Source organism: Carassius carassius, chromosome 43 (assembly GCF_963082965.1).
Source record: "Carassius carassius chromosome 43, fCarCar2.1, whole genome shotgun sequence".
Lineage (NCBI taxonomy): Eukaryota > Metazoa > Chordata > Actinopteri > Cypriniformes > Cyprinidae > Carassius > Carassius carassius.
Window position 1 is genome coordinate 6180708 of NC_081797.1, and position 25499 is coordinate 6206206.

A 25499-nucleotide genomic window follows, 5' to 3' on the forward strand; every position below is an offset into this window, starting at 1 on the left:
ATATATATATATATAGTTATATAGTTATATAACTAATGATATAAACAATGTATCAAGGGCAAAACTGAATTTGAGCAGCTATAACTCCAGTCTTCATGTGATCCTTCTGTGATAGTTTTTAAGATTCTTTAATGAAGTGAAAGTTTCTTACGGAATAAAACTATCAATTTCTTTCAAGTTATGCTTCAAAAATATATTACATTTTCATTTAATATATTATATATAAATATGAATATATTATATTAAAATAAAACTTTTAGCAAAGTTTATGCTTCACACATGCACAAAAGATATTTACAAAGTAGTATTTATAAATTTTTTATTATAAATCTTATATTATTTAAAAATATAAAAAATTAATCCAAGCATATTTTCTGAACAGAAATAAAAGATTTATGTGTACAGATGTAGTGTGTTCCTTTATGAAAACACTTTAACATATGTGACTATGCTAAATATGTATGGAGGTCTGTTTGCACATTTGAACTTACAATCTGTTTCTCGTTGAGGTCTCCGCTGCTATAGGTGGTGGCGAGGGTGGAGGAACAGGCCTCACTGTACCACGGCACATTTCCATACTGTGTGGTGCTGCTGATGGACAATGTGTAGATACTGTTAGTGTATCCGTCACAGTTGCAGCTGTCCCGCTCTCGTCCTCCGTTACCCGATGCCCACACGAAGATAGAGCCCAGGCCACCTCGACCCTAGAACAGATGCATAAAACCTGATCAATCACTCCTTCCAAAGTACTTCTCACTACCATTCACAGGATTGGGGTTTGGACATTTTTTATGTTTTTGAAAGAAATCTTTATTTCACCAACAAATTAATATATAATAAAAAAATTGGGACCAAATATTTGAATGATATCTAAAACTAGTCTAAAACTATTTATATTCTCATCCACCTGTTTGTTTACATAACTGGCAAGTGCTAATTAAAAATCACCAGTTCTAATCTGATTGGCTGGCCTTTTGAGACTTCACACAAAGTTTTATCCCTTCTGGAAACGAACTGTTATTTAAGTTGCTAGGCTCATACAAATGTTCTGAAGTATAACTAATCATGGGATTTGTGAGGTCTCTGGCATCAAAACTTAACTTGGCCAGAATAAGCTTCTGATAGTCTTTATGCAAATCAAATGCCTGGCTATGTGAGACAAATTAATTTATGAATCAAACATCTGTGTAGTGTCCATTAATGTCTGTGTGCACAGGCCTCATCTCTATTACAACAGCCCACAAAAATTCAACTGAACGAGCCAATTATGGCTGTCATGATTAATTTAAAACCAATACTGTGACCTCTGAAATCTGCTGTATTTAATGCTTTAGTAATACTGGCTGGACAGCTGACAAAGCTCCACTTTTCTTTTTTCATATATTAGTCTCCTCTCACGCTGCAGTCAAGCAAGTCGGCAGAATTTGATTAAAGTTCCTGTTCTATCTTCTGCTGTCCATATGGGTAATATTCACAGCTGACTGACTCAGGATTATTGTGGCCATAAACAGTTTGTTTGTTTGTCTGAGACACCGGAATCTGGTTAAAAAATATTTAAAGGTACAATTCTAGGAATGATAAAATTGTGGATAAAATCCTAAAGGGATAAAGTATGCGAGTTGCACTGCTGAGGCAGATGTTTATGGGATGCGTAATTTGAGTAAATTACTAGAGGGAGAAATCAGTTTTAAATCCCACCAAAATTAACAGCAGTCAAACTGCGTGGCTGTATCAAAGTGCCATTATTCACACAGACAAGACAAAAGATAAAATCTTTTGCGACGCTCTGACAAAAGCATGTCTGCGATTACCAAGGACATGTTGATGAAACAAAAGCAGCACTCGCGGCGGGCAGCCACCCTAAAAAGGTCAGATTCTTTGCCTTTCAAACATTATGCTATTTCTTGCTGTCAAATCTTAAAATTTCTGTGTGTGAGGTGAAAGCAGGTGGTTTTAATTCCATTAAAGATATTTTACTAAGTTATTCTGAAGATAAGGCAAGCTTCCTAAATGGCTGTTAGAATATCTTAACATGTTCATTGGGAAGAAGATAGGATGGAATTTTCAACAAAATGTCAATGTTGCTGTGACACTCTGTCTGAGGAGAAGAAAAGTTGTGAGAAAATAGTTTAAAAAACTTGATAGCACAATGTTTATAAAAGAAAGTGTAATGAAAAGAATACTGACATGAACAAACAAGATGTGTGTGAAAAAGCCTAGACTTCAGGCAAAAATCACAATTTGAGGCATCACTAATTTCTGTAGCACAAATGGTGCCCGATGATTTACCACATAGGTTTAGTGGTTTGTTTATATCCATAACCATACATACACTACCGCTCAAACATTTGGGGTTGCAGAATTTTTTTATTTTTAAGAAATGAATACTTTTATTTGGCAAAGACACACTGAATGGATCAAAATTCACAGTAAATACATAAATAATAAAGTTTTTTGGGGGCCAATACTGATACCGATATTAGGGAGTAAAAAATGCAGATACCGATATTTATACAGTACCAGTCAAAAGTTTGGACACGTTCCCATTTGTGTGTCCAAACACTTGACTGGTACTATATATAGAATACAATAAAACAATATATCGGTCTGGCTCTAATCTATAATGTATAAGATTTCTATTTGAACTTTTTTCAAAACTTGATAACAATAAGAAATGTTTCTTGAGCACTAAATCAGCATATCTGAATAATTTCTGAAGGATCATGTGACACTGGAGTAATGATGCTGAAAATTCAGCTTTGCCATCACAGGAATAAATGACATCTGAAAACATATTAAGATATTGGGGTGGGCGATATCTCAATATTTAAAATATATCGAGATTTTTTTTAACTCGATATGGATTTTGACATATCGTATATATCGATATATTGTTTATATTTAATTCTGATTCCGCCACTTTGCTTGTTTGCCTTCTCTGTGCTGTGCTCGCCCCCGCTCGCTCGCCCCCCGCCTCCTTGCTTTTCTCCCCCCTCCCCTCGTGTGTACAGAACTAGTCTTAAAATAAAAAGTAAAAAAAAAAGGACAACTGGCTCCATTATATGGAGATATTTCGGTTTTAAGGCGTCGGGCGAACAGCAGGCAGATGTCTACTGTAGGGCCCTATGATTTCCGCGATGCAGAAAAAGCGGACGGAATCGCGGAATCCAGTCGTCATAATGGAATTTACAATTTAATATGGAATGTCACGGAATTTGTCAAATTTTGAATGAATTAATCAAAAGTAGGTCATTGCACTTAAATCAAATCGCTATATGGACTAATATCTGCAAATATTAAGCTGGAAAAGTCTATTTAAATATGAATCCTGCATGTTCTGCGTGTCTGTGTTAATGAATGGCGCAGAAGCACGTCTTCGTCTATTACACACACACTGAAGCGCGCGTGACGCTCCAGTGATTTAAGCGTCTTTCGTCTAACTAAATAAAGACGTGAACACGAGGAACATCTCCAGAACTGCTCTGAGAGTCACTTTTCAGCTTTTGACCATTTGAGTTGAGTAAAACTAGCGTCATATATCACATCATAGACTGTAGTATCACATACACAGAACTGTAATGGTAAACCCGTCAAAATAAAAGTATTTGCAAGAAATCTATTACTATTGTTCAGCAGAATGTACATAGCCCACTACTACTATTTAAATAAAAGGAAAAATTTGTTTTATGAATAATCACACAACATTTCTTCAATATTTTATTTTTAATAGTAAATCCCCTTTGTTTACCAAAAAAAAAAATAAAGTTTGCTTAATTTTAAATTAAAAGATAAATTAAATGAATGTTTTATGCCTTCATTTGATAACCAGAAAAATGTAAATACACAGAATTTCTGAAGGGAAAAAACATTTCACATAAGGCTATTTAAATAATTTTTAACTAATAATTTTTTTTAACTAATTAAGTTGTTTTTATGCATTTAAATAATTACACATGCTAAAACACAGAATTAGGTAACAATAAAACATACGGTGAAGAAAAAAATAAAACGTTTCATAGGGCCCTAAACATGTAATATTTGGCATATTTGTTTTTGCAGTAGTTTTTGGGGGGTTATTTTTCCTGTAAAGATATCGAGATATATATCGTATATCAAGATATAGCAAAATATATCGAGATATATTTTTTGCTCCATATCGCCCAGCCCTAATTAACATATCAAAAAGGAAAACAGAAAACAAATGCTCATCTTCTTCCAAGATCACAGTAATCTCCCTGAATATAGTATTCTCTGTAATCCTGTAATCTCTCTCAATTCTCTGTCTGTAAATGCAGGGGGTGACATCTTCTACAGCTCACCCTGTCCAGCCTGGTTCCTCCAGCAGAGGTGCTGATGGGAGTCGATGGCAGCTGTGACACATTTAGCTGATCTAAAATCTGCTCGCATGACCTGATGTGAGCATTCATGCTGACACTGACTTGATGAGACAGTGACATGAGTGATTTGTAGGCACGTCTTTTTGATTTTTGAATAATGCAAATGAGCATGAATGCTCCGAGTCTCCTATGAGATGCTCAAAATTACTTGTTTCTGCACATTTGCATGGATATAAAAAATAAATGGATTTCAGAAATTGCAAGCATTTGTGATGTATTATGCACTCCTGCATTTGATATAAGAACACATTTTAGTAGGAAGGAAACAGATTTTTTTTAAATCAAAATAAAATGAAAATCTTAATGTTACTGAAAATACATCTCAATTGTAATCATATTTTCAGAAGCTATGGTCAGTTAAGCAACCCACCAATAATGCTAGAACGTCCAGTGTCAGAAACGCCTACTAGCAACCAACAGTACTGCGACCTGGTGACCTCCAGCGGTAAAATCTCTTCCAGTCTTTACTGACCTCAGTAACCCCCTGCAGGAAAGCTTCTTTGGCCAGTTTGGCAGGGCCATCCACAGTCTTCCCATCATCCTCTGGGCCCCAGCTGGCGCTGTAAATGTGGATGTGCTGGGAGTTCAAGCTCAAAGACTGAGCCTCCACAACATCTGTTACCTCTCCGTCCAACATCCGCACACCTGCATGCAGAACAGAAGCACACAAAAAGAGTACTGATGAAGATACCAGAGAGACAGGAAAAATGGGTTTTGTGGAAATGTACTGTCTGTAAATGTGATGGACATTTGGAAGAGAGAGTTTCCAGCACAAAGTTTTCTATTGGAACTGAAGGTGAAAATGCTGTTATAAAGCTGACTATAAAAGTATATGGAGAAGGATTTAGACCAATGAGGTTTTTATTATGCTTAAAGAGAAATTGTGCAAATTCATCAGTCAACACTACTGCTGACAATCCTGTCAAATTTTCATATCATTAACTTGTTGTGGGAAGTCGTGGCCTAATGGTTAGAGAGTCGGACTCCCAATCGAAAGGTTGTGAGTTCGAGTCCCGGGCCGGCAGGAATTGTGGGTGGGGGGAGTGCATGTACAGTTCTCTCTCCACCTTCAATACCACGACTTAGGTGCCCCTGAGCAAGGCACTGAACCCCCAACTGCTCCCCGGGCGCCGCAGCATAAATGGCTGCCCACTGCTCCGGGTGTGTGCTCACAGTGTGTGTGTGTGTTCACTGCTCTGTGTGTGTGCATTTCGGATGGGTTAAATGCAGAGCACAAATTCTGAGTATGGGTCACCATACTTGGCTGAATGTCACTTACAATTTGTTGATGACCTGTAGTCTGAGCTGATGTGATTGAGTGGAAGCGGAGTCTAATCTGCATATTCATTGGTTCTGTACATACTAAATGAAGTAAGGGTGTAGTTACAAGCATTTTAAGTTTAAATCACATTCCCACCTAAAATTAAATGTGTCATTTTGATTATCAAAGATTTAATGGATAAAATTAGTAACTGTACAGAGACTTGATGGCAAGGACCTTAAATATGATCTACCACTGGTCTTTACAATTTAAAATAAAATAAATTAAATTAAAATAAAATAAAATAAAATAAAATAAAAAATGGCATTCATACATGCAAAAAATATAAAATGGCATGAGAAATATAAATATAGATAAACTAATTAAGTATAAATATATAAATAATAAAAAATAATAACTACCGTGCGATATTATATAAACTAAATAAAATATTTTATAATTATAGTTTTTATATGGTCAAATATGTTAAAATTAAATCTGGAAAATATTTCCTTTTGATTAAGTTAAAGTTGAGATTTTGTTTAATTTTTTGTCACAATGCTATGTGCAAATTTTACTTTTCCAAAATCGGACTTCTTTGGTCTGAGATGAATTGCTTGTCGCAGTGTTATGTTGTGTCTGGCTAGAACATGGTGTAATATTGGGAAAAAGAATCTAATAAATAAGAATGATTCCGTGGCCGTTTGTTTGATTAATAATAATCTTAGCAACAGGATTCAGACACTTCACGCACCCCCACACACACATGACCCAGTGGCCAATTAGATCAGCAACATCTGCTGTCTTTACACATACACACACATGGCAGATTTATCCTCTTATTACAAAGATACACACACACAAACACAGAAATCACATGCAGACTCAGGCAATGCCCTCTGCCTTAATCACCCACATCTAGATGGAGAAATATTTTCCTACAAAGACTATTAAAATAAGAGATGGGGAACTTGTGTATGCCTTCAGCGATGTCTGACCCTTAAAGCACTCAGTGTGACCGGAATAGCCAAGATATTTCGAAGATATTCACCTTAATGGATGTGTTTTATAATTGAAAGATAAAGCATTTGAGATTAGTCCAAAGCAGCATGACGACATCAGCCATTAAATGCACAAAGGGCAGGAAATTAGAGAATGCTTGGATAGTTTTAATGCGCAACCTATTTGATTGATCCTATTACCATATGCTAATTTCTATCAATCAGATTCTGCACTCACCTCCGATTTTGGCATTGTAGGCCACACCCACTCCACAGACACCATTGTTTGCTGCTGCCGCCACCTCCCCGGCACAACGTGTCCCGTGTCTAGAGAGACAAAGACAGAGTCTGCACTAGTGAACAGTGTGGCGTTGTCCAATTTACATCCAGTTCACATTCAGTCCAACTCGCTTCAAATTCAGTCCACGTTTTTAAACACAAATTCTCTGGGTGCTGTCATCACAACAGAGCTCTTGACACACCCAAATACAGATGCATTATCTTTATCATTTAATTAAATTCTACTTAGTCCTTGCAGGCGACAAGGATGAATAAATAAATAGTTGTCACTGATGGTTCCTACAGTACTGCACAAATCTCTGTGGGATGTTGGAGATGAACTTCACTGTGTAAAGAAATCGCAGCTGGCTCTGGGTTTTGCATGTGCACTGCTAGAGCTATTCACTCCATTCATCTGTGTTCTATTGGAGCTCATTGTTTCCCTGAGACAAAGCAGAGAACGGGATGATAGGGACCAGAGAAAAGGGTCTGGAGAGCCCACGAGACTGCAGATGTGTTGAGGCGGCGGCCCCGCTTCACCAGAGCCTTCATTACATCTGCCGTTTTACACAAAAACATACACATTAAGATTATAAGGCACACATGAACATTACATACAACACAACAGGAAAAAAAACACATGAATATGCTTCATGCTCTTGGTCTCTATGCACTCGTGCCCAGAACACAAAATAACTAAAAAAATAAGTCTAGCACACTGAGAGGAACGATAATAGCTAATCCACACCCCTGCAGTATCATGACAGCATTCCAACAGTTATTTTGTAGTTGCAATTAATTCACCAGCCATGATCCTTTGTCTGCGTAAGCAAATTAGAAATCTTCAAGAAATGTAAACAATTTAATATTGAGTAAAGTACATTTCTGACATAACATTGCCAGTTATTTGCTATTTTTACTCCATCAACAAAAAGTAGTTAAAAAAAATGGCACGGTAGAATCAATTGCTGAGCATCTACAAGCAACACACAGTAGTGGCGTGAATCGAAATGAATCGGTTGAGTGAATGATTCAAAGTTAGTCACTTGGTTAATTCCTAAATGAATCAGTGGCTGTGTTAGTCATATGCCATTGTAGCATGCAGATAGAGTCACTAAAACATCCCCAGCACTAACGCACTGTACAATATACATTATATATTACAAAAGTAAAATACACTAAATTAAAAAATGAATAAAAATGTGAAATCAACAAACCACATAATGATATTTTATCACTTTAATTAGTAGAGGTAAAATAATTTGTATTTATCTATAAAAAAAAAATCTAGAAAGATTTTGAGTAATGATGCAAACAAATTAAGTGGATAAATAACTTATTTACCAATCTTTCAAACATCTGCATGTTCAAATCAGTTTTCAAATAAAATCTGTAAAATCGGAACACAAGGAGCAGTTCAAACAAGGGCGATCTTGTTAAACGTGTAAAGCTCAGGTGGGCAACAATAGCTTCTGATTAAGGCTCTAGATGTATTGTATTTCATCTAATCAATAATTGCTGAGGAGGTAGGTGTCCACGGATGTTGAAAGCAGGGGCTCTCGACAGGCCATTATGCAGGTCGTTAAGATCTGTTTCTGGCTACTGAGCAAATACACAACGTGAAAACACTCTCTCAGCCTTCCACAAAACCTGCTGTGTACTAGTAATTCAAAACGTACCGTAATTGGGACTGAATTTATTCTCCAGGGCATGTGGAACTACAGGACATACTTTCAGGATAACGTCCTTCATCACATAGAGGAGAAAACGTGTATTATTCACATATATCCATCAGGATCTATCTCTCTCAAGCAGTGAATGAGACCAAAACTATTTTATGCTAACAAGCACGGTAGCTAGTTAACCTGCCTAGCAGGCGGTTCGATTTTTTCCTTTCCTCACAATTAACATCATTCTGCCAGTCTAATGACGCCTTTGCGCATGCTCATATGAAGGCCAAAAGGCCCTGAATCACAACAAATTCTTTTCGTACTGAGGTTGTAAAGCCTTCGTTTGCAATAAAGAGTCATTTTTGCATTTTGTCTTAGGCAAGGTGACAGTAATCATGACGAATGGTTGATAGCTGGGAACACCTCATGAATAAACAATACAGTTTTTATATCAGCTCGTTTTGGAGGTTGTTTGCAGCTGTAATGTATTGCATAAGGGAATAGCCTACAGTAAAAATGATATTTTATGCACACCTTTTATAGAAAGATGGCTCAGAATGGCCAACTAGTCAGGTGGTAGCAAGGCAAACTAGACAGTTCAATATGTTATGTGCTGATTTTAACTGTTTGTTACTCACACTAGCCTAATTTCAACAAAATTTCATTTGAAAAAAGCCCATTGTCTATTGTAAATAGTAGCAATGTATGAATTGCTACAGAAGTTATTTTTTAAACCAAGCAGCTTTCTGTTGGTCAAAGCTGTGAATTCGCATGACCATCTGAACCCGATGTGAAATCTGCCTGGGGAAATGTTTTACCCACACAAAATTCCCGATCACGTGGCTTTTTATTAAATAGAGCCCCTTAAGGGACATCGACCTGAAAATAAATTGAGATGGAAGGAAACATTTTTATTAATACTTTCGCATTCTCTCACAAATGTTTAGCATTCCTCCAAGAAAAGGTTTTGCAAGACAATGCTAAGTTTTTCAGACAAACTCAAAACTTGAGGGAACACAACATTTGGCAAAACACCACAATCACACTGAACATTTTTCCTCCTACTTCATAATTTTTTCCATCACTATGTTCCTTTAAGGGCTCTATAGTACTGAAATTTGCCAAATTACGGTAAATGTGTGCAGGTTAAACTCAACCTTTGTCAACATTTTATTCAAATTGCTCATGACCTCCTTAAGATTGACTGGAAGTGATTTAAAGTGAATGGCTGTATAATCTCGAGGTTGTGTAATGTACAAATTCTTCTTTGAAATTCACCATGTAAAATGTTTGATGCTGTGATATTGCTTTGATTTGCATACTCCAATCTACAACTTTCAAAGACACCCACATGCAGTCAAAAAGGCAGATCAGTGGCCATGTCCTGAACTCAAGGGCTCAATGGGTACCATTACAGAGCCTTGGCACAGTCAAGGGTAAGGTCAGTTATTTTACACTATGAGTTTCAAAAGAAGTCACAGGACCATAACACAACCAATCCAAACACAAACAGTCCTCCTTGCAAAAAAGGAAAAAGTCCATTCTTCTAAAATCAGGAAAAACACCAAGTTCGCTTTGCTGGCAGCTATTCAAGCATAAAAACAATCAACCTATCATTTACTCCTGTTTGTGGGCAGCACATGTGGAGCCTGTCAATTTGTAAAAAGTTAGTGTTTGTTCTTTAAAAGATGTGGGGAATGCAAACCTCGGGCACTGGCATTCATTTATTCACAACAGTAATGGATAGTGACTCAATCCTGGGCTTTGTTTCATAGCCGTCTCTACGTAATGTTTCACAATCAGATTTTACTCATTCGGCACCTCGTGACCAGATCCAATCTACGGCTTTATAAACCCGAAACCTTATTCCGGATGATTAGAGTTCCCTACTGCAGAGAAAGCTTTTTCTACAGAGATGCTGTTCAGCTAATTTACCTTTCACAGCTCAGCGAGGTGCAAAAACACTGATTCAGATAACTGTGGTCTCAGTATTTTTTAAAGTGCCATGAGTCACAATAACGCTGATGAGCTCAAATGATGTGCGGGTGGGGAAAAAAATGCCAACACGTGATGCAATAACAATCGTCCTTGTGTGCCTTTACATAAATGATGGTTCAACCATAAACCTGTAAAAAGATGGCGGTGGCAACGTGTTAATTGATTGGCTACAAATCAACGTCAAACTGATGCAACAACTAGACTATATTCATTAAGACGCCTATTCACACTTATATAAGAGAGTTCCTCGAAGAAATATTCATTGGAAAAAGCTAATTAAAATGAACATTTTCATACTTTGTCGGACATTATGAAGTGACAACCCTGTGGGAAATCTGTGAAGTACTTTTACTCAAGGGAGCGATGTTAAAAGAGCTGGAGAATATCTGCTGTAAGCCTCCATCTGCTGGTTCACCTCTTATTGACAGTTTCCTGAAGGGATAGTTCACTTAAAAACGTAACCTCATGTTGTTCCAAATCTGTATGACTTGTTTGTCTTTCTATAAAATGAAAGTCAGTGGGGTCCAGTGTTGTTTTGAACCCCACTGTTGTTCATTATATGGACAAAAGCATTTGAAATATTATTTCAAATATCTTTTGTGTTCCGCAGAATGAACTCATTCAGGTTTGGACTGATATAAGAGAGAGTAAATTATGACAGTTTTTTTTTTAAAGCACAAAGTGAGCCAGAAATTGTTTGTGGATGCAGCTGCTTACATCTTAGAAGGAAAAACAACATGGTGGACCGGATCACTTTCTTATCTTCTCCTCTCCCTGTCCGACAACTATTAGGAGCAAAATTACCACCAATCTCAACCTTCCCTGCGGAGACCGCAACGATCTGCCTGGGGCCCACCAGGGAGAGGCAGAGAAGAGAGTGAAAATGAACCTGAATGGAAGTGGAGTTTCTTTTTCCATTCCTGCCAACAACAAAACCACTACACTGAAAGCAGGACCAGAGACATGCTCTAATTCTTTCCGTCTCCTTGTTTTTTAGCCCTCCATCAGCTTGTTTTATGTTCCTTTCAATTCCCTGATTCATGCCTTTACAATTCCCCCGCTCAGAGGCATAGGGTGCCCTTGAAAACTCGTGATGAGTCTGTGTACAGTATGCTGATGGAATCCGGCCATGTGTCGTAGAGCAGTGCATCTCTATTCCTCTCTTCAATAGGCTTGGATTAGGAAGCACTCTAAAAAGGATTAGTGCATTTTCCAGCCAGCTAAACTCAGCCCTCGGGCAGAGTTTCGGAAACCCACATGTCCTGAATGAGAAAGCGAAACGGAGGAGGTAGAAAGTCAGCAAGCAATAAACAGAAAGAATCTCAGATAATGGGATGAGAAATGAGAGGGTGATGGAAGTGGCAGCGAAACCATCGCCAGCTCTTTGACGCAACTACAGAAGCACATTCCAGAAGTCAGAAGCGCTGCTCCTAGCCTGAAGTCACTGTCATGGTTAAGTCTCTAGATTCAGTTGCCTGGCTGGCAGGGAGCAGCGGATGCTGGGTCAGATTTTCAGCATCTCAGATGAGATTCCAGAGGCCCGACAGTGCTGGAAAGGCAGGTTGACAGGTCTGGGTCACGTGAGGCAAAGGGTTGAGAAGAGAGGCAGGGGCTTCGTGCCTAACCGTGTTATTTAGACCTCTGGCTGGCAGCCACCTTACACAATCTATCCATCACAGGTGTTATTAGAATTTAAGAAAGAGAAAGGAAGAGAAGGACTTTTAAGGTCTTGTTTATTGATTCAATAAAGCCAACGAGACCTGGATATTGATGGTCAAACGAAAAAAGTGTCTCCAAGCTGACTTCCACCTAGTCTGCTTCAAGGCAAGCTTTATTTAACATATGTAATAATGTTATAAATAATCACACAAATTATTCCTTATATGGTGAACATTTTTATATGCCTTTAAAATGGGGTTTATGCATAATGAGGAATCTTAACATGGATAATCAGGATACTTAATATGAGACAAAAATAAATACAAACAAAATGGAGCAGTCTGATGCAGCCCACAAGGTTTATTTAAACATTATTCAATAGTAAACTGTGGAGGACAAAATAAACATTTAGACTCATAAAATTGAGAAGTCTGATGTAACTTAAACATGGTCCAAGTCTGAGCAGGACAAAATTATTAATAATAATAATAATAATAATAAAATTAACTCCTAAAATAACTAATTGGAGAAGTTTGATGCAACACATTAGGTTTAATTTAACATTGGACAAAATAAATAGAAACATTTTAACTCCAACATGGAAAAGTCTAATGTAACTCATAAAGTTAAATACTGTCCAATATAAGACTGAAAAGGAAAAAAATAAATAGAAACCTTTTAACTACTGAAATAACAAAACAGTTTGGTCATGGTTATATCCACGGGCACTGTGGATAATCTGCGGGTCGGGTAATAAAAAAATAATTATGATTATTTGCGGGTGGATAAATTGAATCATAAATGATGCAAATATTAACTAAATTTGTCTAAATACATTTTATCATCAGGCAGACGATTTCAATTGTGTGTGCATTCGTCCGATCGAGAAGTTGCAGTGACAGAAATTGTGACATTCCAGATCAAGTTAGAAAGGAGTAAAGTCTGTGTAAATGGTATTAAGTAGGCTAATATGGCCAAAGAAGATATTTTGTTTAATAAATAAATGTTCATTTAAAAAGCAGCCCATGTTCAGTTTATTATATTACCATTAACCCTGACGGCTCTGACAATGTTTTGTTCCATCCTCCATAAAAGACCATTTTTAGACAAGCAGTGTGGAGAGCTGCATTTGAAGCATGCCGTGGCTGGCTGGTATAAACACAAGCATTGACTAGACTGGCCGTGATCTGCTCCGGTTCCCATGGAGCCGTAACACACCTCAGACGTGTGCAGTCATGTGCAGATCACTTCTAACCTCACTGAATCTGCTGTTAAAAATTAACCATCTATTCATCATATCATCAATGCCAAACATACATGAAAAATAGCAAATATTTCATTGCTTTTCGAAACATCATAGCATTTCCAACGACAACATGTTTGCGGCGCAGAATCATTTATGTCCCCACGCATCATATACGTCTTCATATGTTAACAATCATGACCGGGATCTTTTACAGCGGGGACTCTTTCACTATCAAATGATGTGCAAATCCAGAGTCGAACTGGGCCTTGTTTGGATGTTCGTCAACAAACACACTTGCAAAACTCTGTTGCTGCCCTGAAAAATTAATTGCATCCACTGTTCACATAACGCTGGGTTTTTCGGGAAGCTGAACAAGGTTATCTTTCCCTTAAAACCAAAAAAACTTCTTTAGAGGCATTCTTCCTGAGTGAGTCCTGTACAGCGCTTCCGAGTGAAGTGTGTTGATGGGTGCACTCTTGCTCTCGCTCTGGTCGATGCGTGTGTGTTCTTCCAGGGGGAGTGCCCTTATAAGGAGTTCCAACATTCATGATGTAATGAAAATCCAAGATTGAAAAAAACTTTCCGCACCCCGGGGGTGTGTACTCTGTTATACGTCTAAAGCGTTTTTGAAACTTTGGCCATGTTTAGCATGAGAATCCAACTTTTTAACAGTCGTGGTATAGGGTGGAGAGAGCGCTAGATATTCACTACCCCACCTACAATCCCTGCTGGACCTGAGACTCGAACCTGCAACTCTCCATATACCATATACATATTAATTTAAAGCTTTCCGGAAATATTTACTGATGCTTGCTTGTGCAAAAGTCTAAGATTCTTGTTGCTAAGGAATTACTAGATAAAAATAAAAATAAAATAAAATCATTTTAAATGCTACAACCAAATCATACTATTATAATTTATAGTATGAAAAATATATATATTTATTTAGAGAACATTATAGTTAATGTGTCATTAAATAACTAATGTTATTAAAGATTTTTAGATGAATGTAAAGATGACCCAAATGTAAAAATAAGCTAAATGAGCATGTATAATTAAATAAAAATAAATAAATGCACAAAGTGCGACATAGAGACAGAAGAAGAGAGAGACCATTCATGTCATTCCAGCTCTCAGTCTATGCCAAACCATTTCTGCAATTTCTATTTGAATTTGAATAAGCACTTTACTGCCCAATCGTCATTGGCAGAGAGTTCATTCCAAATAAAACCAGACCCACTGAACATTAGTGTAAAAGCTTCAAATTCGGGAAATAATGGAATGGCAGATGAAATGGGTTATGGAGGATCTGATTAAAGCAGGTGTGTACAATTGTGGCTACGAAAACAAAGATGTATGCCATGCTCCTCTACCCTCTTCAGTAGCTGGATGAGTAGCTAACATTAGCATGATGCTGCTGAAATGACACAGAGATTTCAGCTCACTTGCAGTGCCTGTGTGAATTTGATTCAAAGAAATGTAAGAAGCGTTTCTGTGGATATTAACCATTGAACTAAAAAAAACATTTTACGGTGCCCTTCAATACAGTAAACTGTCTCCCTTTGTCTCTGTGTTTGCTTCCGTCTCTCTCTCAGTAGATAGGCATTGAAATAGTCTCTTGGTGCCATGTTCTGAGAACATATCAAAAAACGACAGCTGTCTTTGGATCAGTGTATCATTCTGAACACCTGGCAATGTCTCGTAGGAAAGAAAATTTGATGTATTTAATATGAGATCTCAATTGTTTCTCCTAGATAGAAATGAAGAGCAGATGGAGACGCGTCTCCTGTTTTCAGTTTTTTTCTCCTGAGAAAAAGACTCTCACATCTACTTCCTCTAAGGTTTCAGAAGAAATCACTACAAAGCATTGAAACTGAGCTGACTGAAAAAGCAAGTCTGGTTGGTTAAGTTAGTTAGTTAAGCCTGTTGAAGATGCCAGCACCTCATGTTTGGAATCATCTAAAACAAACATTTTTATACATATAAAAAAATAAATAAAAATACTTTACTCTTTGTCTCCGTTATCTATATTTGACTCTTTGACTAATTAATGTTTAACCCCTAGTTTATTCAATTAGACATTATAAATATCCATCATTTGCTGTGTGATTTCTGACTGAATAGAGCTGTGACACACACACACACACACAAATCTCTAACTGAGTTTATTAGTTAATGATGGAGAAGCCATTCTTTGCAAATAATATATTTATAAATCAAACCCAGACGGTGCTTTTAACAAAAGTAAAGTAATTTGCATTGTTTGTATGGAGAAATTTACTACTGAAATATCACGAGTGAAATACAATTAAGTAGTATTACAATTTATTAGTATTACTTTTTAGATCAGCTTTTTTTTTTAAATAGGGCATATCAGCATGCACATGCTCTTCAAAATGTAGAGTTCAAGTAAGACTTTTTTCAGCATAATTAAAATTTTAAATAAGGAAGCATTAAATTGATGAAAAGTGACAAAAATGCTTTTATACTGTTAATTTTTTTTTTTTAAATGATGTTCTTTTGAACTTTCTAGCCATCAAAGTTTCTTCCTGGTTTCCACAAACATATTAAGCAGCACACCTGTATTGATAATAACAAGAAATGTTTCTGGAGCACCAAATCAGCACATTAAAATTATTTCTGAAAGATCATGTGACACTTAAGCTTGGAGTAATGATGCTAATAAATAGCATTTAGCATATTAAAATAGATAACTGTTATTTAAAATGATTTACTGTATTTCTGGTCAAATAAATGCAAATCAGCTGTAACATTGAAAAAAACCTTACTTTGTAAGATGTATACACACAATATCAACTGAAAATTATGGGCCGATATTGTACTGATGGTGCATCTCTACTTAAAAAGGATCTGAATTTGTTAATGATGAAAGAATATTAAATCATCTTATTTCTATTATTCTTATCCTGAGGGATTTTTGGACAATCATCAAGGACAACAAAAGCATCATGTGAGTTTTGAGCTATGAAGTGTCCAAGTCTGATGGTGACCAAAAATGTGCAGTTTTTTTCTAAAGAGACTGCAGAGAAAAATACAGTGCCAGACTGAAAGTTTTTTTATTTTTCAGGAAAAAAAATAAATAAAAAATAAGCGGTCTAAAAGCTGTACTAACCCTCAATCTTCCTGACAAAACAATGAAAAGCCTCTGTTTCTAAAAGCACTGGTAGTCATCAGTGCATAAAAGCCATGGAGTTAACAATTACTCTTTAGTGTGGACAGTGACGCCAGTGTCAATATATAGGCTATAAAGAAAAATGTGTTTTTGTCTTCAAAAGATGCATGAATGCTAACGTGGCAACGCTGGCACTATCTCCCATTTAATCACATTGAATGGCTTGATGACTCTGCCATGTGCTTTTCTCTGTAGCCGAGGCTCCAATTCATCTCAAGATCAGGTTTTACAGGGGACTCGAAGAGGTAAAAACAAGCTGCTTTTCATTAGAGAAGCCTGTTTCTCGGTTGTACTTCACAACATATAATTTTGTTGAGAATCCATAATGTGCCTCTTTCATCTGTATGGAATAAATCCCTCTGATGCAATCTGCCATCTATGAGACCGCCTCAACGTTTCAGCTATTGACACAGTCATGCATTTTGCTTCTCATTTCATGGACTTGAACCGATTCAGTTCAGGATAATGATCTTGACAGCCAAAGCATTCAAGATGTGCCACACTTCCTGTGCGCTGGGTTGCAGAGGTGTTGGGGATGGATTCCCCCTACTTTCCTCAGCTGATTGATGTGTGTGTGTGTCTGGACACCGAGAGGATAACGAATGCTTGTTACGGCTCCACTGTTGCCACCAAGCGACTGTCACATTTTAAGTAGCAGCCGACGGTATTAGCAGGAGTGAAGAAAGTAACTTCAGCGGGTTAGTAGCAGAGCGAGGCACTCCAACACGACTATGCCAGTTAACAGATTCGTTAAAGAAGATTTGCTTCTGCAACTTTGTAAGCTGCACTGTTCTGAGGAGATACCAAATTTGAGTCTTTCCCCTCCATCCTTCTGCTGTGAGATTCTGAACAGAACACACACACACACAAAACAACAAGAGAAAGAAATAGGGAGAAAGAGCCCTGGCAGGAAGCCCAGAGTGCAAGAGATTTGAAGCAAATCCCCCTGACGGCAGAGCGATGCATGGGCTGCTGGGAGATTTCAGGGTGGAGGGATGAAGAAGTGGTCTGGAGGTTAAAGGGGTGGGATGGGGCTACTCTCCATCTAGTGATGCTTAATGGCTATGAGTCAATCAAAAAGAAAGAGTAAACATCCAAATGTCTTCAGTGCACTAAATTAAATCTAAGATGATTTACGGAGCAAGAGGAAGGCGAGACGGAGGACTGTTATATTGTAGATTGTGCATCTTTAAATAGTGCTTAAAATGCTTTTCAAACATAATGATGGAAAAAACGGAAAGGGCCGTGGAGAGTGAAAGATGGGAGAGAGGTCACTGGTCGGTTAATTTCAACGATGCTGCAGCAGGCGACTGATTGCTGCTGCATGACAGACAGAGACAAAAAAAAAAAAAAAGATAGGCAGAAGCACAGAAAAAGAAGTGCTCCCTTTGGAGAAACCAAACGCAAACTGTGCAGTTATAAGATTTCCTATGAAATGCATTTTTCATGAGTAATTAACAGCCGTTGGTGCATGTCCCTGAACGGCAGGTCCTTCGCTGACTGTAAACCTACCGAACAACGCATCCCCACGCCTCAGTTAGGTACTGTACATCACAGCTTAAATCAGTGCACCAAAGAGAAGAGCCCTAGCGAGCTGCCTACCTTGATCAAACACATCCAAAATACAATCTAGGTAGGTGGCACACTAGGTTTCCAAACACAGCCGGAGTTAGCAGTACGCATGTTTGCACAAGACAGTTCCTGGCTCTCGTCACTTGAAAGAACCTCTAAAACATTTACAACCAAAGAGCTCCTGCAATATGGCATGTTTGTTGCAGGCTGACAGATCTGGCAACCCTGCTGTGGATGCACTGATTGGAACGGCAAAGAAAAAGACGAGAGATAAATTCATACCTGTTGTCATTCAGCTGTGTGTATCTGGGCTGAGGGTCCGGATCTCTGTCATTCACATCATAACTGGCATCAGGATCCTTAAAATAAAATATAGCATAAATCAAAAAGATCATATTGCAACACTCAACCTTAGCTTTTGTGCTGTCACTGAGAAATACACTGAATTTTATCTTGCATTGCTTGGATGCACACCTACCAAGACGGCATTATAAGACATTGAATATGAATTTGAATATTCAAATTAAGGATGTGCACAACCACATATTTTAATAATCAAGCACTTCTAGGTATAATTAGACCAATACTGGGTCATGTCCACAACACCAATATGCTTCTTAAGTAGCAAACTGTCTGCTGATATGAATTCAATTCATAGAGAGGCTTGAGGTAAAATGCCACAAACCCGAGACACCTGAGGCAAGAACGACTTAAGCAGAAAGCATTATGGGACAGAATGTATAATAAGGCTGAACAGAAATGTTCGGTAACCACAACTACCTCATGAAGCCACTGTGAAGAGTCTAATTTCTGTGCAAAACCAGGTATTAAGCAAAGTTTTAATAACCCTGACTGTATTACTGAAACCACATTTTTACCGTGCTTTAACGGCAAATTATGTATTTCTGAATCAGAGCATTAAGAATTCAGTGAACCAGAAATGTACAAAATTACATATTATCAAAATCGACTAGTAAGTGGGCCATATGAGTGACTCATCAATGTTAATGAAGCCCTGTATAATTAGGCTGATTTAGGGTCATGTCCGCCACATGCAGATCAGATGCGTTTCTTTTGGGACGCTCATATAATATGTGTTCAGACAGAGTGAAATGACATGCAACAGAGCGTTCTGAGACATTTTTGATGTGACGGTGTCCATTTGCCAGTGATTAAAAATAGCAATGACTGCACAGCCCTTCTGATACATTCCGTTCATTATGCTTTGACAAAATATAAATTGATAATCAGAAAATTTGTTGCTCAAGAGGTGTTTAGATGGCTATAGCAGCATTGCCTTAAATGTTATGAATTTAACAAGATGGAGCTTTACAGATAGAGAGTTTACCCTGGCAGTGTTGACGGTCTAACAGCACAACATGCCAGAAGCATGTTATAAGCATCTAACAGTTGCACCTGTTAATTTATTCCCTTTAATGTACTACTGTTAAAATCAAAGACTACAAAACACAAAAACTTGTCCACATTACTAACTGACTATTACATATAATGCTTATAAAGACTGTGTAGGTAGGCAGCTCAGGTTTGGAAAGTCAATAAATTAATTATAAATGACAACGTCAATGCCAGTGAATTAATAATAAATGCCTGAAGAACTACAGAAAATGTTAAATTTGCAAACACTATTTATCTTAACTGCTTAAGATTTGTATATGAAATAAAAGGTCAGAAAAATCATAATCTTATGATTTAATGCATTTGGTACATCCACAATTTGTGATGATTGATTGATCACAACACAAACATATTTTTCACTGCATGTACAATTTCTGAAGCATATCAAATGATTTATAACAAGCCTCTTTTTAAGATTTTATTCAAAAAGTTTTCATTTCAGTAAAGTAAATAATACCAACGTATTTACATTTAAATGTACACTACCATTCCAATCTTTGAAGTTTAGGGTTAATAAGATTATTTGATCTTTTAGTCTCTTGGTTTGCATTTCTTTGAACAAAATACAGTAAAAACATTTTTTTTTTTTTAATATGACCAAAATTTTAAAACAACTATTTTGTATCTTCATTTTAAAATTCATTTATTCATGCTATGGTAAAGCTGAGTTTTCAGCATCATTACGCCAGTCTTAAGTGTCACATGATCCTTCAGAAATCATTCTGATATGCTAATTTGGTGCTCAAGAATAATTTATTTTTGTTATTTAAAAACAACATTATAAATACTTTACTGTCCCTTCTGATCAATTAAATATATCTTTGCTAAATAACAGTATTCATTTAATTAAAAACATCTTGATATATATTAATCAGTCATATAAATACCATTGCTCACTCTTCAAAATGTACAGTTTGTGAAAAAGGATGACTCACATAGTTTCTCGCTAGATCGGGGTGATCTTTCTCAACGCCGTCATCTAGAATGGTCACGACTACTCCTTTTCCTGTGAAGCCCTGGGCCCAGGCCTCCTTCACATTCAGGTCTCCATGACTGGGGTTGTACTGCAAGAAAATGGATTCTTTCATCAATAAGTCAGATTTTACATGCAAGTTTACTGGTGGCAGATTCCTCAGTTCTTTATTTCCCTTCAGCAAAGGTAAATGTCGGATTGTGTAAAGCTCCCGTGTGCAGAACAGGAGCCCTCAGAGCCATTCTGGGAGGGGAGAGTTAACAGAGTCTTTGACCAAGACCTCCCAGTAGAGGAAAGCACACCTACAGGACTTTACACACACACACACACTACACACACACTACACACACACTACACACACACACACACACACACACACACACACACACACACACACACACACACTGATTTTTTACCCTTGCCAGTGAGAAAGGCCCAGCCGCAGGAGCTAATGCTAATGAAAGATGACTGCTCACACAGTCACATGCTTTTTCCTCCCAGATGTCACCCTGTCGGCAGGATGATCCCAAAAAGGTGTGGAAACTCATTCCTTTTAACCTGACAGCTTTTTCCCCAGTGAAGTTCTTGTCCTATCTCCTTCTCTCGCTCTATTTCATTTGCTCACACTTTGCTTTATGCTCAACACCATCTGTTAAAACGCCACAGCAGAATATTTCCTTCAATGCAAGAAAGAAGAACATTAAATGTAAATGTGGAAATTGGGTGCAGAAACACAATGAAAAACTTCAATTGGCACATCTTCAGATAACTGCCCCCTTCGCAACCTTCTCTCCCCCTGACAAAAAGCATAAAAATAAGCAGACAGAATCAAATTGCTCATCGTTCTGTGTTGCTTCTTCAGAGTAAACAACTTAAAAAGCATTCATTCCCTTGTCAACAATGATACAATCACCATTTTCTAGTACAAAAACATAAAGTGTGTGTGTTTCGGGTAATGTTTGACAGTAACACGTACAGATGTGGTTTAAAGAGGTTGTGAAGGAGCCGAAACTTTAACAGATTAGTATGCCAATGGAGAATGACAGCTCTGGTGTTTGTTTTGTCTTCCGTGGCCTAGGATGCTCTCTGGTCGGTTCACACATTAATATGTTTTAGTCTAGGGCTCATGCTCTGAATACAGAACAGAGCTTTATAAGCAGTTACGCAAACAAACATTTGAAGGCACGCCGATGTGAGCGAGTATTCAAACATACACCCACACATAGTCATTATTTTGTGTAAGTTTCGTATAAACTCAGTGAGTCAGACTCATTCTGAATCTGTCATCACTTAATAAAATGATTTAAAAAGATTTGGCGAAGGTTAATATGATGTTGTGCCTTCTCTGTCAGTGAACGTGACCGTCAATACATTAGCTCACTTCGTTTTCGGTTTGTTGTCTGCGTGTGTGTGCAGGTCACAAGACTAACCCAAAATTTGCAACTCTGATGTATTTCAGAGTGGAACAGAATATTCCTCAGGAAATAATGTAGGGTGGGTTTTGTCCACAGTGATTTGATATAAACAACACAATAGGCTGTAATACTATCTGCCTTCTTTTCATTCTATAAAAAAATATGATATAAATCTGAATTGCTATTGTAATATTGAAATATGGTTTATTTTGGACTCCCTAAATATATCTGATGTATGTTTATTTGGCAAATATTTTTGTCTATATCTACACTAACAATCAAATGTTTGACTTTAAAAAAAAAGTATTTTATGCTCACCAAAGCTGCATTTATTTGATTAATAACTAATGTAGTTTTCAGTATCACTTAAAAAACATTATCAAAATGTCTTGACTGTACATGTAAAAGCCTTTATTGTCATTTTTGATCAATTTATTGAATCCATTCTGGATAAAAGTATTAATATCTAAAAAGTACAAGTAAGTACAAGTCTGTTTAGATATTAAGCCATTTTTTTTGTGTACTGAAGATTCGTGATACTCCACTTACGGTCATTTCTGTCCAACTTTACCTTAATTGGGACTGATTTGTTCAATACCAAATACATTTTGAAACAAAGTTATTTTTAATGATTGTAATCATTTTTGTTTAAAGTAATTTAATTTATAACATTTTTTAATAAACATAAATGCATAATGAAGGGTCATTCCCACAGAACGCGTTTTTGATATTGATCTTGAACGCATTGGCGCGCGCTCACGCATAAACTCTCTTTCTCTCTCTCACACACACACACACACACACACACACACACACACACACACACACACTACAGTAGGCTATTTTCATTTCAAGTGATCCCTAAATCTTCTGTTCAAGACAGTTTTGTGTGACTGTTTATAGTAGAATCTTTTCATATTTAACGTTACGTTATGAACTTGCAGCGGTCAAACACATCTGTCAAGCGCAACAAAAACTCAAGCCAAACATGCATTGAAAAATCGTGCAAATGTTTTATTCAAACATGTTTTATTACTAAAATGTTCTTATTCTATTTTTATCTTTTTCTGGGGGAAAACTGTTATGTCAGACTAACTGAGACTTGTATACTGTTGCCCTCCTATTGGTTTGAATTGATTTTATTTGCTCTTCTCATCTGTATGTGGCTTTGGATAAAAGCGTCTGCTAAATGATTAAATGTTAATGTTAAATGAATATCTATTAAATGCAATAAGCCAAGCATCTAATGCCATGAATATGTAAATGTGTTATTTTATAATTTTTTTCTAGCTTATTTTGTATTAAATAGCTTTGCCTAGAGAGTATTACAATTCTTCCTTTTTATTACGTGTCATTAAAATGTCAACAAATTTTCCTAGTGGTGAACAACTGATATTTCGAAGGCTACATGAGCTTAAATTACGAAACTTCTACTTCTCTTCCATCTTTATTTGACCCTCTAACTTTAACACTCACTATTCTAATTCTATTCTTTTAAAAAAAAAATAATAATAATCTAACTACCTTTCTAATCTTTTTGTATTCTATTTTCATTTATCATGCAATTGTGTGTGTGTGTGTGTAAAGACCTCTATTCTTTGCTCTATTCTGCTCTATTCTTTTTTAATCTGTTTTCTTTTTATTTATTATACTATTTAAAAGCCCATGCTATGTGTACTGTGTTAACCTAACTGAGACTTGTTATAGCACTTATATATCATTGCTCTTTTTTGCTGTTTGCTGTCCTCATTTGTAAGTCGCTTTGGATAAAAGTGTCTGCTAAATGAATAAATGTAATGTAATGTAATATCTTTCAAAACATCTTACTGACTTTCGAACAGTATCTATTATAACTAGTGGGGTCAAAAATCTGACTCACAGTCTAATTCATTTTATAAAAAAGGCTTTTTTAATGCATACATTTAACACAAGTTAACTTTGATTAATTTATAATAATTTAATGGATAAATGATTCTTCTCCCAAACAAACGTGATACAGTGCAGTACTATGCATAGACTGTTCACCCCAAAACTGATATTTAGAAAAATCTCTCACTTTTTCTTCTTATACAGAAATCCACTGGAGTCCAATGCTTTTTGGACCCAATCTGCTTTAACAGTTTTAAATACTTTATAAAATCTTCTTTGTACTTTGCACAAAGAAAATCACAGATTTATAAGGGCATGAAAGTGAATGCATGATGACAGAATTTTCAGTTTTGAGTGAACTACCCTTATAATCTCTCTATATTAGTTCATAAGGCATGTATTCTCTTTTTGTGTTCATCACACTTGATTTATGTGGTTAGATGATTTTTTCAAGTTCTACTTCAGTACACCTCAGAGATAACATTCAGTTTACTTTAATGTTACTTTAATGGAAGCTGAAAAGGTCCTCTTTTGACCTCTTTGGCTGTTGTCGCCAATCAGATTCACCCGATAGTCTTGGTTAGGTCAGAAAAGTTGTTTCAGATGCTGAGAAAGCTTCTATATTGTGATGAAAAATTCAGAAAAACATTTCTGTCCTTTAGAATAGCATGCACTGATGTATCATTTACAATAATAGGAGAGACATATAATAACCAAGCAAAAAGGATCAATTTCCGATGTCATGTCATCTTGAGACTGTGTGAGCACACAGAATACTGTTTATATATTTCAAAACAGACATGGGGGAATTAGAGCGGGAAAGAATCAGAGAGAATGAGAAAGCTCACAGATCAAGGGCGGACTCCTTTACACTGTAGAAGCACTTTAGACGCATTGTAGTGCTGAGCGGTAAACCGGTTCATACTGAAAACCGGTGTATATTTTCGTTACGATGTTAATTTTGAATATACCGCCATACCGGTGTATTTCATTACTCAGCGTTCGGAACGAACGTTATGCTGCACCGCGGCCGCGAGACACGGTTTCAGACGGACCCTTTACAATGTTGCACTTCTAAGCAGCGACTGCGAGGCGTGGTGAGGGTACACCATAGACAGTAAAAGAAAGGGGTACACACAGCAGTGCTCTGGTGTTACGTTATAACGCCTGTTTCACACAGTCCGTCTGCAGTGCGTATTAACGGATTTCAGCTGCACGAGGTGTCAAGGAGCGGTGCTCTGCAGCAGTGCAGCGATTGTTAACGTACTGAGTCTATTTTTGCTGTGCTGCAGGCACTGAATTAAAGTGAAAGCGCATTGTTTGCGGGAAAAATGAACATGGATTGACATGTAAACGCAGCCACATGGCTTTTTGGCTAGGTTTAAAACAAGAAAAAGAGCACTTTTAGATAAACAAGGAAAACAATATATATGTTCACTATTTTGGAAACAGAAAAACAAAGTTCATTATATGTCCCGTGGGATTGCTTGTGATAAAGATTTAAATGCAAAATGACTGTTTCTGTCTGTGGTGTTTTAATTTTAAATATT

The 25499-nt window shown here is 36.9% G+C and overlaps 1 protein-coding gene across 1 annotated transcript in view; it reads right to left on the reverse strand.

Moving 5' to 3' along the window:
- furinb (furin (paired basic amino acid cleaving enzyme) b) overlaps positions 1–25499 on the reverse strand; it is a 99382-nt gene that overhangs the window by 15931 nt on the left and 57952 nt on the right. The window contains exons 4-8 of the mRNA XM_059535618.1: positions 20628–20756; positions 18559–18635; positions 6898–6986; positions 4870–5042; positions 492–704 (exon numbers count right to left, since the gene is read on the reverse strand). Of these exons, the coding sequence (XP_059391601.1) occupies positions 492–704; positions 4870–5042; positions 6898–6986; positions 18559–18635; positions 20628–20756 (681 nt within the window). The remainder of the gene's footprint in view (positions 1–491; positions 705–4869; positions 5043–6897; positions 6987–18558; positions 18636–20627; positions 20757–25499) is intronic.